Below are 13,020 nucleotides of genomic sequence, written 5' to 3' on the forward strand. Positions count from 1 at the left end.
AGTCGATTTGGTTGCAAATATTTGGGCGCTACACTGAGTACGGCACGAGCTCCACCATAAGCAACCTAAGTAAGATACATGATGAGCTGGTATGAGCTTCGAGAAGCTGTATCACGGTACGGCCTTGTCCGGAGCTTAGCAGTCGCAAGATCAGATAGTTATCGACGCAAACCAGAATTCGTGTTCTGGATCTAGCCTCACAATTGAGTGAGTCTGCTACAGATATTATTGCTTGCGCAACGCCATCAAGTCCATTCTAAAGCTTCGCTCCACCTTTACCCTGCCCAATCAACTCCTCCACCGCAATCTCACTCGTCATAAGAATACACGTATCCCTCAAACTCGGTACACGATGCCTGTGGTTAACCTCCTGATAATCCTCACTCGCTAACATGTCCCTAAAGTGCAAGATACTGGGATAATGCGCCAGCGCAATCTCGTCCCAGTCATCTTTCCCGCCGCCCACCTCGCCATTCGTACCCACGCTGCTGTCGGACGCCTTGGTGATCGCCGAGCCGTTGACATGTGTTGCGTTCCCCACGATCTTTGCGTTGCCGCCGTGCTTGGAGCCGATGGATTTGGCGAATGCGGCACCGTATTTCAGGTATTCTTCCTTCATCCCTGGGTTGAAGGCGAGGAGGTTTAACATGGATACCGCGCCCTTGCCCTCTTTAGCGCCGCTGTTGACGAAAGTCTGGATCCATTTATTCAGCTCATCGCTAAGCTCCAAACTTTGGCTCGATTGAGTGGTTTTGTTGCTCTTCTGCTCTTGGACTTTGGGTACGGAGCTAGGGTCTGGATGCAGTAGCTTCTGGTTCTTCGATGCAAAGTCCTGGATCAGGCGGGAGGGGACTCCGGCTGTTACGCTCCAGTGGTGTTGGACGAGCTTTGAGAGCGAGGATGGGAGCGCGTCGGTGCTGGGCAGGATGAGGAGGAGATCCCAGTGGATGTTTCGGGCGAGGAGTTGTTCGGTTGAGAGCTTCGATGGGAGGATTATCCAGCGGACTACGCGTGAGATGACGAGTGGTGAGATGTTGGCGGACTTTAGGGTGGACAGGAAGGTTAAGATGGGATTGGGTGTGGTGCTGTGGAGGGCGACGAGATGGAGTGTGCAGAGCGGCATTTTGGAAAGGAATTGACAAGATCAGATGTTTACCTGTTTCGCGAATACAATGCTCAGACGGCGGACAAGGAGTAGTATAGATGTTGGTAGTGTTAGGTGGATGACGTAAGTTGACTCTACTTTACCGAGGCTCAATTGTGAGGAGCTGTGGTATAAGCTCCTCGGAGCTGCATCCATTAACTAAGCTCACGCCCTGTCATGCACTTCTGGTACATATGTCCAGTCTGTCTGCACCATCTCATCGAACATAAAGCCCCGAGTGCTTGTAGCGGATAAGCTCTTGCCCGGGAAGGTGCGCCACTGCGGGGCGTCTCACCAGACATGTGGATCAAGACCGCAAGACTGTCCACGTCCACGTCGCAATCAATATGATGAGGAAGCATGAAAGAGGGTGTGTAATGTTGCGAATGCAGTGAGATGTGCAGACTCATAGAAATTACCTAGGTAGGTAAGCAATGCAGCCTGCCTTACGGTCACCGATTGGACGTTCGCGCTACCGGTACATATGTGTGACGTACGTTCCTGCTAGTTGTGCCCAGGTGGAGCTGTAGGCAAACGCGATTTCAAAGCGACAGCAGCCTGGCGACTTTTGCATATATCTGCATCGGCACCGACTGTGTTCTTGCCTTCTACAAATCTCTTCTCAACACAATCTCATCTAAACTCTAATCATGCCGAAGCTCTTCATGTAGGTTCAGATGCGTACTCATGCAGGACGACTGGAACATGGACGACATGCAATTGTATTCGATTCTAGATATTTGAGTGCTAACTAGATTCAGCACCGGTGCCACTGGCTATATCGGAGGCGATGCCCTCTACGCAGTAGCAAACACCTATCCGGATCTAGAGATCACCGCACTTGTTCGTAACAGCGACAAAGGAGCCAAGGTTGCAGCACAGTACCCAAAGACCCGTCTTGTGTACGGCACCCTTGATGATACCGAGTTGCTCACTACCGAGGCGTCCAATGCAGACATCGTCCTCCATTGCGCCGACTGCGACCACGTGGCTTCCGCCAATGCGTTGGTTGCTGGCCTCACACGCAGCGGAAAGAAGACCTATCTCATCCATACCTCCGGAACTGGTGTCTTGTCTTTCGAGGACTTTGAGACCAACACCTACGGCATGAGGCGAGAGAAGGTCTATGACGACTGGGACAACATTGGTGAGGTCACGTCGCTGCCTGATTCAGCGCTCCATCGAAATGTTGACAAGATCATCCTTGGATCGAACGATGTTTCAGCAGGCAACATCCAATCTGCCATTGTCTGTCCACCTTGTATCTGCGGACCTGGACGTGGCCCCGACAACCAGAAGAGTGTGCAGGTGTATGACATGAGCAAGGCCGCACTGAAACGCATGAAGGCTTTCGTCGTTGGTGACGGCAAGAACATGTGGACCCAAGTTCATGTCCAAGATCTCAGCGAGGTATTCCTAGCCCTTGTGACAGCCGCTCTGTCGCCTGACGGTGGCAAAGCGACCTGGAACAAGGAAGGATACTATTTCGCAGAGAGCGGAGAGTTCTGCTGGGGTGATATCGGCACCAAGATCGGGGAGATCGCATCCAAGAACAAGCTCATCAACCATGAGGGAGTTGACAACGTCAGCAAAGAGGAGGCAGACGAGATGAGGCCAATGGGCAGCTACCTTTGGGGTGAGTCATGCTGTGTTCTCGGATATGCCGTTTTCTGACATCCTAGGCACCAACTCTCGCTGCAAAGCTATTCGAGCCAACAAGCTGTTCGGCTGGACTCCCAAGCAGAAGAGCGTTTTCGACCTGCTGCCGGAGATCATCGATGGTGAGGCAAAGGCGATGGGTCGCATCAGGCAGCACGCTGAAGAAGCTGCTGAGGGACGTATCATGAAGTAGTCGTGTGCCAGACCAGGCTTCGAGGCAAGGGAGAGGCGTGTCGGATTTCAGTCACTATCGTGGCGAGAGCGCTGTAGTGATGAAGCAACAAACATGCAGTAGCATAGCCTTTATGAACTTTGTATCGTGCATGCCCTGGTATTATGATTACATGTGCGTGCTAGTCATCGATGAAATAGGAGTGAGCGATGCCCAGGTACCCGCATCTGCCCCGCGGCGGAACTCCACATGTCTGCCCACTGTAGGTGATCACACGACCAACAACATCGGGGAATAGTAGATGCAGTGGCAGAGCATCGAAGGGTACTTGATCCAATGTAACTGAAAAGTCGATGTATAAGGACCGAAATGTCGTGGATGTATTCGCCTTGGCGCTGTCATGTTCCTGAGCTCTCTCGAGGTCGCGCTTGAGCCACGTTCCTAGCTTGCCTTGACCAACGAACAACCGCGTCGACATGGAAGAGCGAGTGAGACAACGACTCCCTTAATTCACGACCTCGAGCTCGCAGTAGATTGCGACTAATTTCCTCGCGACCATGGACATCATACAGGCCGTCTCCGGCTACATCACCAAGATGGTGTCGGTCGGGGACAGCGCTGCGACTGGCACCTCCGCGGCCAAGATGAAGATCCTCCTCCTCGACAACGAGACTGTGGGTTTGTCTGCTCTCCCAGGTGGCGGTACACACGTTACTCATGCTGCTTAGGTCCCCATAGTATCGACTGCGACAACACAGTCCGCCCTCCTCAACCATGAAGTCTACCTTACCGAGTACCGCACCCTCGCGATCCATGGTGCAATGCACGGCTAATACGTTGGCAGCCGCCTCGACAACCCAAAGCGGGAGAAGATGCGCCATCTTCGCTGCCTATGCTTTGTGCGACCGTCGCCCGAGTCTATCCAGAACCTCATCGAAGAGCTGCGAGAGCCCAAGTACGGGGAATACAACATCTGTATGCGCCTGGAAGAACACGGGGCTACGTACGCGTGCTGATGCAGACAGACTTCAGTAATATAATCAAAAAGTCGTCATTGGAGCGCCTCGCCGAAGCTGACGACCACGAAGTCGTACGCGCTATTCAGGAATACTTCGCCGACTTCCTCGTCATAAATCCCGACCTCATGTCGCTCAACCTCGGATTTCCCGATCATCGGATATGGAGCACAAGCCCGGATGCGTGGAATCAGGATGCGCTACAAAGATCGACCGAGGCAGTCATGGCCTTACTTCTGTCGCTGAAGAAGAAGCCCTTGATACGATACCAGAAGAACAGTTTGCTCGTGAAGAAGCTGGCGACCGAGGTCCGATACCATATGACACAGGAAGAGCAACTGTTCGACTTCCGCAAAACAGATACCCCGCCCATACTTTTGATTGTCGACCGAAGAGACGACCCGGTGACACCGCTGTTGACGCAATGGACGTATCAGGCTATGGTTCACGAGCTGCTCGGAATACACAATGGACGGGTGGACCTACGCGATGTGCCAGAGATACGTCCTGAGCTCAAGGAGATCGTGTTATCGCAGGAGCAGGACCCTTTCTTCAAGAAGAACATGTATCTCAACTTCGGCGATTTAGGGCAAAACGCAAAAGAGTATGTCGAGCAGTTCGCGTCAAAGCAGCAGGGATCGCAAAAGCTCGACTCTATTGCCGATATGAAGCGCTTTATCGAGGACTTTCCCGAGTTCCGCAAGCTTTCCGGCAACGTCACCAAGCACGTCACACTTGTCGGTGAGCTGAGCAGACGAGTTGGCGAGGAGAGTCTACTGGACATCAGTGAGCTCGAACAGAGCCTGGCATGTACAGACAACCATTCCAACGACGTCAAATCGCTGCAAAGGATCATCCAAGATCCAAAGGTCCCGGCGAACAACAAGCTCCGGCTGGTTGCCATCTACGCGTTGCGCTACTCAAAGACCTCGTCAAACTCCACAGCTATGCTACTTGACTTGCTCGCTGTTGCGGGTGGACTGTCACGGCATCGCATTAACCTCATCACAAAGCTGCTGACCTACCATGACTCGCTGCAAGCGACTACGGCGGCAGGTGGAGTGCCGGACCTTTTCCAACCTGGGTCATTCTTCGGAGGTGCCCGAGATCGACTCAAGGGCTTGAAGGGTGTTGAGAACGTCTACACACAGCACTCGCCTCGCTTAGAGGCTACGTTGCAGGACATGATCAAGGGTCGCTTAAGCCAGCAGCTGTACCCCTTCGTCGAGGGTGGCGGATCGACAAAGGACAAGCCGCAGGACATCATTGTCTTCATGGTCGGCGGCGCAACATACGAGGAAGCTAAGATGGTTGCGCAAGTCAATGCTAGTTCCCCAGGTATTCGAGTCGTGCTCGGCGGTACCACTGTGCACAATAGCACTTCCTTCTTGGAGGAAGTAGAAGATGCCGTCGACTCGTGGCCCGAGCCTCCCGCTACATCAGCTGCGGCTCGCCTGAAGAGAGAAGTAGGTAGATAGTCGATATCGTCTTGCGAGAGCGAAGCAATGATTCGGGAGTTGGGCGTCGAAGCGAGTGGCATCAAATGCAGGTTCATATTACACGGGTTGATAGAGTTGCCTCATGAATACCACAATCATCTCAATAGTGTTCGTCAGCACAGCCCGCAATGAGTGCAGCACAGTGCATGCCCCGCGCTAAGGGTCGAGATGCATCCCACCAAGGCCCACATCATTCGTTTCAAGCCGGCCCTGAACAGCAGCGCGGCCTATAGGTCGCAGTCAGCAATCAATTGTTGGGCGGTACCTGCATGACTCCGAAGGCGGCGAAAAGTCTGCTAACCTGCTCAGAGCCAAGACGATGCGACAAGGCTGAACACGTGCATCATCACCAACAGGTGTTAAAGTCATCGGGGTTCCCTTACGGGCCGACATCCGATCGCTCACTCCACCACCTCAGCCACCTTCCAACCTCACCCACACATGGCGCGAAAATGAGGATTGCGAGACATGCCAGAACAAGGACAGGTCTTGCAGTCTCGAGTGGTCCGCCGGAGAAATCCACGCCCCATCAACAGCTGCGTTGAATGCCGCACCCGGAAGTCGCGATGCTCCAAGACGCACCCTTGCCAGAACTGCACAGCCTTCGGGCGCGAGTGCGTCTTCATCACCGTCCCTGAGAGCGCTGCGCGCAAGAAAGAGAGGGAGCAGAGAGAGCGCGCACAGAGTAAGAGTGGCGCTGGTGTCACCATCCCGGACTGGACCAAGAACCTCCCCGTGCGCACGCAGAGTAGCGCCAGTGTGCATGATGGGTACGAGAATGCGAATTCCGTCGACACCACCACGCCTGGCACGCCTCCGCGAGACTATGAATGGGAAGCCTACCAGCAGGATGTCGAGCCCGAAACGGATGCCTGGGAGAGACTGCCCGCAGAGCCTGAAGAGACGCAGGACGATGTGTACGAGGACGAGAATGACGATGAAGATCAGATTGCGACGGATCTCACGATTCGAATCGGGAGGATGATCATTTGTGAGAATGTCACCGGATTTTTCCGCCCCCAATACGCCGAAGAGGTACTTTCTGCCCTGTCCGCAACTTTTGTCCCGCATTTCCGTTGCCTTTCCATGACCGCAGACTGAATTGTTGTTTAGCTCGGCAAGCTTCTGTCTGAGAGCTTCACCCCGTCGTCATCAGTCACGGGCCAGAGAGCGACACAATCGTCTGCTCTGCTGTCCGCAGAACAGATGCCGTCCCTTGCACCATCACTGAACCTGCTGCTAGGTGGCTCGCTGCCTCTACATCAAAACAATGATGTGGAAGCACCGCAGCTACCGACTAAGATGGAAGCAGAGGGACTACTACAGCGATACACGGAAGCTGTCAGCCCTCTTGCGCACGTTTTGCATCTTCCGTCGTTCAAGCGCATGTTTGACCGCTTTTGGATGAATCTCGAGATTGGAAATCCCAACCAGAATTCATGTACTGCCTTGATATTGGCCGTGTGCATGGCTGCTGCGGCCTCTGTATCGCCTCTGCAAGCCAAGTCGCAGTTTGGCATCACGAAAGAGGACCTGTTCTTGCGCTTACAAAAAGCTACGGAGCGGGCATTGCTTCGTGCTAATTGGGCGAAGACGTCCAATATACGGACTTTGCAAGCCTTGACGATCTATTTGGTACTTGAACCGACATTCTTGATAGAATTCGAGCATACTAACACATACAGATACCCCTCTGTCGAGCGCAAATATCTCGAGCGACGTCTGTCGTAGTTGGTGCTCTGGTTCGCCTGGCACAATGTATAGGCATACATCGCATGAGCCACAGCTCAGCCAACAGCCTGACACCCCTACAGCGACACGTTCGATCGCTCTTGTGGTACCAAATCTGCTTCTTAGACTTCAAGACAGCCGAAGCGCAGGGGCCCCATCCATCCATTCGATCGGACGATTTCGACATTGCGCTCCCGTTAAATGTAGATGACGACGTCTTCGAGTTTGGCAGTGCAAAATGGCAACAACACCCAGCCTCCACCACCGGCTGGTCAGACGTCACTTTATCGCTGATACGCTACGAATGCAACGAGATCCACCGTCTCATCTTTCGCGGCAGAATTGAGATGGACCGCAAGCACATCACCCTTCACGATCTACGCGCCCGCGTAGAAGCCAAGAAGCGTCAAATCCAAAGCAAATACCTGCAGTACCTGGACGCCAATGTTCCCATCCAACGTTATGCAGGCCTCGTAGCAACTCTCTTAATGTCTCGCTGCGACTCCATGCTCCTCTACCGGCACCTCCCGCAAACCTCCCTGCAACCACGCTCAGAATCCGAAAACCGCCTCCGCGACGTGCTCCTCACAGCAGCTCTCACGACGCTCGAAATTGGCGCAACGCTGGACACACTGCCCTCGCTCTCGTCATGGGCCTGGTACTCAACGACCTACCAACAATACCACGCCGTCCTCCTCCTCCTCACCGAACTCTACCGCACGCCCGACCTCCCGCGAAAAGAGCGCATGGCCACAATCATCGACCACATCTTCGGGCACTGCTACGGCGTCGGCGTACGAGAACGTTGCTCCGACCTCCTCTTCACCGTCAAAGAAAACCTAGAAGCCTTCTACGTAATGAAAGGCTTCAACAAAAAGCGCCAACAAATCGCTCCCCAGCAACATCCCACTCTCCAGCCCCTCCCCTCCTTCGGCGGCTCCGTAACGAGTCCCGCGTTTGGCGCGCAGCAGACGCCGAATAATATGCATGGTCATCTGCAGAGGACGCCTACGTCCGGTACGCTGGATGGCTTGAATGTGGATTTCGATAGTATACTCGGGAGCTTGAATGGTGGGGGCGGCGGCGGTGGGGCAGGTGCTGGGTCGGCGGAGGATTACGATGTCTGGGGTGGTATGAGCGCTGGTGCGGGTCAGGATACGGGTGCTATTTTTGTGCCGGTGGACACGGGACATCATGCTGAGTTTGGGACTACGAGTCCGAATGGGGGGTTGCAGCAGTGGGTAAGTCGTTCTTTCGTTTTTGTGATGGTTGGTTAGATATGAGGGAATTGTGCTAATGTTTGTCTAGGAGAACTGGAATTTCCCGCCTCAACAGCAGAAGTACGAGCATTAATTGGTTGGTGTAGTGTGGTGTTCACGGAACATGCTCGTGTTCGAATAACGCGAGTAGTAGATATCTGGTTAGTCTGTTGATTGAAATAGACACGAGTTCATCTCAAGTTCACGAATGTTTCTGGTCGGACCAAGATCTCACTCATCCTTGGGATCTTCATCGACTGTACACATGGACATTTACTTCGCTTCTTTGACTGTTTAAGAGATGTATTGAGGTTAGCCCTAGCATCGTTGCTACAATTGAACTTGCGTCTGAAGCTCGACACGTAGACGCTGTGATAAGTTCCACCCAGCTCCAAAACGCCACGACACTGGTGCTTGATGTTCCCTCCAATGTAACGCCATATACGCCTGACCGCACTGCAGTCGAGAATGCAGACCTGATTTTCCGCCAAGCAAGTCGTGAACAGCATGTCGATACGTCAAATGTTGGCATCACCAGCTGGTGTTCCTGACAGTGGAAGACATGAGCTCTACGACAAACTTGTTAGCCAAAGAGAAAGACAAGAGGAAGATGGCGAGGGCTAGTAGCGTGCTACTTGAGATTCACTCAACGCACTTCGCTTCATTGGCGGCGGAGGTGGCGGTGGCTTCTTCGCCCTCGATGGAGGTGGTGGCGGAGGTGCCTTCTTGCCGCCGTTGGTCGCCTGCTCACCCGCCTGGGACCAACTCGCTGCTCGCGACATGACGCCGCCGCGCCCACTGCCAACAGATGACGAGGTGTCGGGGCTAGGCGGCGATCGATCACGATCACGTCTATACCCGTTTCCGTTGGATGGCGCATAATCGTCTTCGTAGTCGTCAGCAAACGTGTTCTGTTGGCTGGCGCTAGCTTGTCGGACTGGACGGAGATTTGTTCGGCCGGAGGATATGACGGAGGAATCAGTGGGGACGCGGGACAGTCGGCGGGCAGGGGAGTCGTCTCGGTAGCCATTGTTGTTCTCGTAAGTCGAAGTGCGGCTAAGAGAGGGGCGTAGGGAGTAGCCACCGGGCGACTGCTCGGGGCCAGGGGAGCGGCTTCGCTGGGACGAAAGCTTAGGAATGGTCATGCGAGCGGGCTCAGGCTCGGGTTCTTCTTCGACTGGGTTGAAGCGCTCTGCGTAGCCGTGTGCGGTATTGGATCGGGAGCGCGCGGGGCGGCTAGGCATAGCCCTGGTGTCCCTGTGTCATGTGTCAGAAATGTGCTAGGTCTTATGCTGATCGGAATGTCCTCACCTAGCCGGCCATTCCCGCTTCACGTTGAGCAGAATCTCACGACAGCGGTCGTAGTAGCTCAGTTCTGCCTCGAGGAAAGCAGTCAGGTCCTGGACCATGTCGACTTCGGACTCCTTGATGTCCTGCATCCTCCGGAAGACCTCTTCGCTGGTCTCCTCGTATTTGGCCTTTTGGGCACGTAGTTCCTCCTCCATGCGGAAGTCTTCCTTCTTCGTCTTCTGCATCTTGGCGAGGGAGGTGTCGTAGGCCAGACGGCGTGTCTCGAGCTTCTTGCGGGTAGACTGAGACGAATTAGCTTCCATGGCCGCAATTGTTCTGATGCCGCCGTACCTGATACTCCTTCATCTGAATCAAGGAGCGTTCAAGACCCTCGAGCCATGATGACGTAGCCCCTTGGACATACGTCTCCTGTACTCGCGCCAGACGTTCGTTTGCTCGACCCAGTGCTGCTGATAGTTAGTACGCAGACAGGTGCGATTGGCGTGGAAACGCACAAGACAGGCAATTGCCAAACTCCGAGTCGGGCTCAAAGTCCTCGCCGTGGGTAACCATAGAGGAACCCAAATGGCCACCTGGTAGCTGCTTCTCCTTGTCGGCGCCCTCTGCGCGCTTGGAGAGCGACTTGACGTAGACAGCCATTGCGCCGTGCATCTTGTCCATGCCTGCAAAAGTGTCAGTATGCGAGGCTGGTGCTGCTGCAGGGCGCGGATTCGTGCATACCCTCATGACGCAGGTTCATTTCCACTTCGAGCGCCTTGAACTCGTCGGAGAGACCAGTGCGGGCCTCTGCGCCCATCTTCTCGTTGGTCCATTGCTTCAGGCGGTCGAATTTCTTGTTAATGTTCATGATTGCGGTGCGGTGTGCGTGGGTGTCGTAGGGAAGTGTGCAAGCAGCAGAATGACGAGGGGGCTGCGGCGTGCGTAACAAGATATGGGCCGTGTGCAGGGTACAGCTATCGATACCACCAGGGAGGCAGGCGCGGGACGATCAACACCCGGCGACAGAGACCAAGTGGTGCAAAAGGAGGGAAAAGAGGAATGGATGCCGCGAGATAGTAGATAGTAGAAAGTAGAAGTCAGGAGGAGAGATCGCAATGGCGGGCGTCCTACGGCAAAAGTTGAGAGCCAACGCGTGTCAATATACAGCAGCAGGCTAAGCAGGCGCGACCCTGACCCATTATTCCAGAAACCACAGACCGTCTAGGTGCCCTCCAACGGCGATCAGCGTCGCCCAAAGACGCGGCCCAGCCAGTCCTGACACAGCGGGACGACATGTCGCTATTCCGGGGTTTGCCGCCCTAATGCTTCCGCCGGGCGCCCCATCTACTCACCACAGCCAACCCCTCCACTATCGCCTTTTGTAGGCATGCCCCCCGTTTCACCCGTCTTGCCATACATTGACCACGGTTCTATTCCTGGCAGCCTCCGTCATGGTTTGCGCAATCGGGCTCCGTCTCATGGATGCTGAGTTTCACCCTCGCCACCGTACCAAGGAAGCGTCTTTCTAAGCTACTCTCTATTCTCTGCCCGACTTCACCGAGCAAATCACCGGAATCAGCAGTAGGCTCCTGTTCGGATCCTCTCCTATCGCGCAGCAATGGGGATTCGATAGACCTACAGAAGCGCATGTTGGCTGTCTAGTGCGCCGTCCAGACTCTTCAATATGCAGCCATAAAGGACGCGAACCCAATCTCCTTCCTTTATCAGGTCAAGCGGTCTTTTCGGCAAGCGCGATATATCACCTGGCCTCTGAAAGCAACGCGATATAGCTGGAAAGCAATCCTTCTACATTGTAAGCTACCTTGGCATATGCAGTCAATGTGCTCGCCATCTCACACCATCGCACTGCGAGCATCCGCTCATCACGGTTCCAGCGACTGTTCATGTCCAAACTCTTTTGTCGTATTGTATTCATTGCTCACGACATCAATAAAGACTGACAGAAAATCGAGACAACATGTCCTAATCTGCCTCGAGACGATTACCTTCCAGCTCGCCCCGCCATACAAACCGCGTGCACGTGACTTGACAAGCGCCATCTCTTCGGCCAGCTGGAACTTCAACCTCAAGTTCGCGTCTCTCCCCAGTCAAGGCAACACCACTTCAACTGCACTCTCGCATTCGCTTGTATTCCGCGCAGTCGGCTTCTTTCGGCGCATTATTTGCCCAAACTAGGTTTCTTTATTCCAAAAAGTCCCGTCCGTCTCAAATCATACGAACGAATTTGATTCATTTCTGATCGCGCTACATCATCGCGCAATGGTTCCATTGCTAGAGAATTCGCTGTGAGGACGTTTACCAGAAGGAGTGGACAGACATGCGCTGCAACTTCAGGACTGGGCGGACTAGCCCGAAGTTGCGACTAAAAGCGCGACGCACATGGGCGCGTCTGCAGCCAACACGCAACGCTTGCGAACTCGAAGAAACTCTCAGTGTTTTTGAGAGTATATTACCCGGCGTCGCCTTCCTCTCATTTACTTGACAACTGTTGTAACGCCTATACAAGTCAAGAGGAGGACCGAATGGGCAAAGGCTCACCTATGCTTATGAGCAACACCAGGGCATCTGTGGAAGGTCTCGCGCTTTGGTCGCGACTTTGGCATGTCCACTTGTCGAGCGTTCCCCCGCCCGATCAGCGCTTTCAAAAGGACCTATGTACCGGCCAGATCAGCACAACCGCTCTAAACCTGAAAACCGCCATTGCGCAGTGGAGCGCATGCAAGGAACCAAAGCCTGACACAACTCAGTCTCGCCAGTACACTTGCACCCCAAATTGTGATTGCGCGTCTCGAATCACGTCTTAAACAAGTGCCCTCGACCCCCTTCTGGGCCCGGAACAAAACATCAAGAAACAATGGTAGGATACTTACAAGCCGCTGACTTTCTTGACAACAGCATTACGAGTTGGGCGAGTTGCAGCCATACGAACAGACTTGTGAGCAGGAGGTTCTGGTGGAAGCTGTGGTGAAGAGAGGGCACGCTTGATAGCTGCACTTGGCCGTGGTCTTACTACATGCGAATTGAGATATCGCTGTAGCACTTCGCGAACATTACGTATATAGCCGAATCAAACTCCCAGACTACAGAAGTTGCCCTGATCCCATCGCTGCTCTGATATTGCTACCTTTTGACGCTTGTTTTGTCGAACAAAGATGCCCTGGTGAACGTGTTCATTGTCCTGCATTACAGGGACCCAATCAGTCGATCTTTGGGCTAGCGAAAGTAGCAT

At 53.9% G+C, this 13,020-nt stretch overlaps 5 protein-coding genes across 5 annotated transcripts; 3 read left to right on the forward strand and 2 right to left on the reverse strand.

Annotated features, from left to right (window-relative positions):
- Positions 1-256: 256 nt before the first annotated feature.
- Positions 257-1,123, reverse strand: J4E84_003616 (uncharacterized protein; the record flags this gene model as incomplete). The annotated part of the gene is made up of 1 exon (XM_049386227.1): positions 257-1,123. The coding sequence occupies one exon, from the start codon at positions 1,121-1,123 to the stop codon at positions 257-259; it is 867 nt and encodes a 288-aa protein (XP_049246076.1).
- Positions 1,124-1,858: 735 nt separating this feature from the next.
- J4E84_003617 (uncharacterized protein) lies at positions 1,859-2,996 on the forward strand (the record flags this gene model as incomplete). Its single annotated transcript, XM_049386228.1, has 3 exons — positions 1,859-1,866; positions 1,906-2,780; positions 2,827-2,996. The coding sequence occupies 3 exons, from the start codon at positions 1,859-1,861 to the stop codon at positions 2,994-2,996; spliced, it is 1,053 nt and encodes a 350-aa protein (XP_049246077.1).
- A 536-nt stretch (positions 2,997-3,532) lies between these two features.
- On the forward strand, positions 3,533-5,469 carry J4E84_003618 (uncharacterized protein; the record flags this gene model as incomplete). The annotated part of the gene is made up of 4 exons (XM_049386229.1): positions 3,533-3,649; positions 3,704-3,768; positions 3,820-3,950; positions 4,001-5,469. 4 exons carry the CDS (start codon positions 3,533-3,535, stop codon positions 5,467-5,469), a joined length of 1,782 nt encoding a protein of 593 aa, XP_049246078.1.
- Positions 5,470-5,958: 489 nt separating this feature from the next.
- J4E84_003619 (uncharacterized protein) lies at positions 5,959-8,574 on the forward strand (the record flags this gene model as incomplete). The annotated part of the gene is made up of 4 exons (XM_049386230.1): positions 5,959-6,525; positions 6,604-7,125; positions 7,176-8,462; positions 8,530-8,574. The coding sequence occupies 4 exons, from the start codon at positions 5,959-5,961 to the stop codon at positions 8,572-8,574; spliced, it is 2,421 nt and encodes an 806-aa protein (XP_049246079.1).
- Positions 8,575-9,100: 526 nt separating this feature from the next.
- Positions 9,101-10,638, reverse strand: J4E84_003620 (uncharacterized protein; the record flags this gene model as incomplete). The annotated part of the gene is made up of 5 exons (XM_049386231.1): positions 9,101-9,737; positions 9,792-10,072; positions 10,122-10,237; positions 10,286-10,453; positions 10,512-10,638. The coding sequence occupies 5 exons, from the start codon at positions 10,636-10,638 to the stop codon at positions 9,101-9,103; spliced, it is 1,329 nt and encodes a 442-aa protein (XP_049246080.1).
- Positions 10,639-13,020: the final 2,382 nt, after the last annotated feature.

This window comes from Alternaria hordeiaustralica, assembly GCF_023758085.1.
Source record: "Alternaria hordeiaustralica strain BMP 2776 chromosome Unknown scaffold_5, whole genome shotgun sequence".
Lineage (NCBI taxonomy): Eukaryota > Fungi > Ascomycota > Dothideomycetes > Pleosporales > Pleosporaceae > Alternaria > Alternaria hordeiaustralica.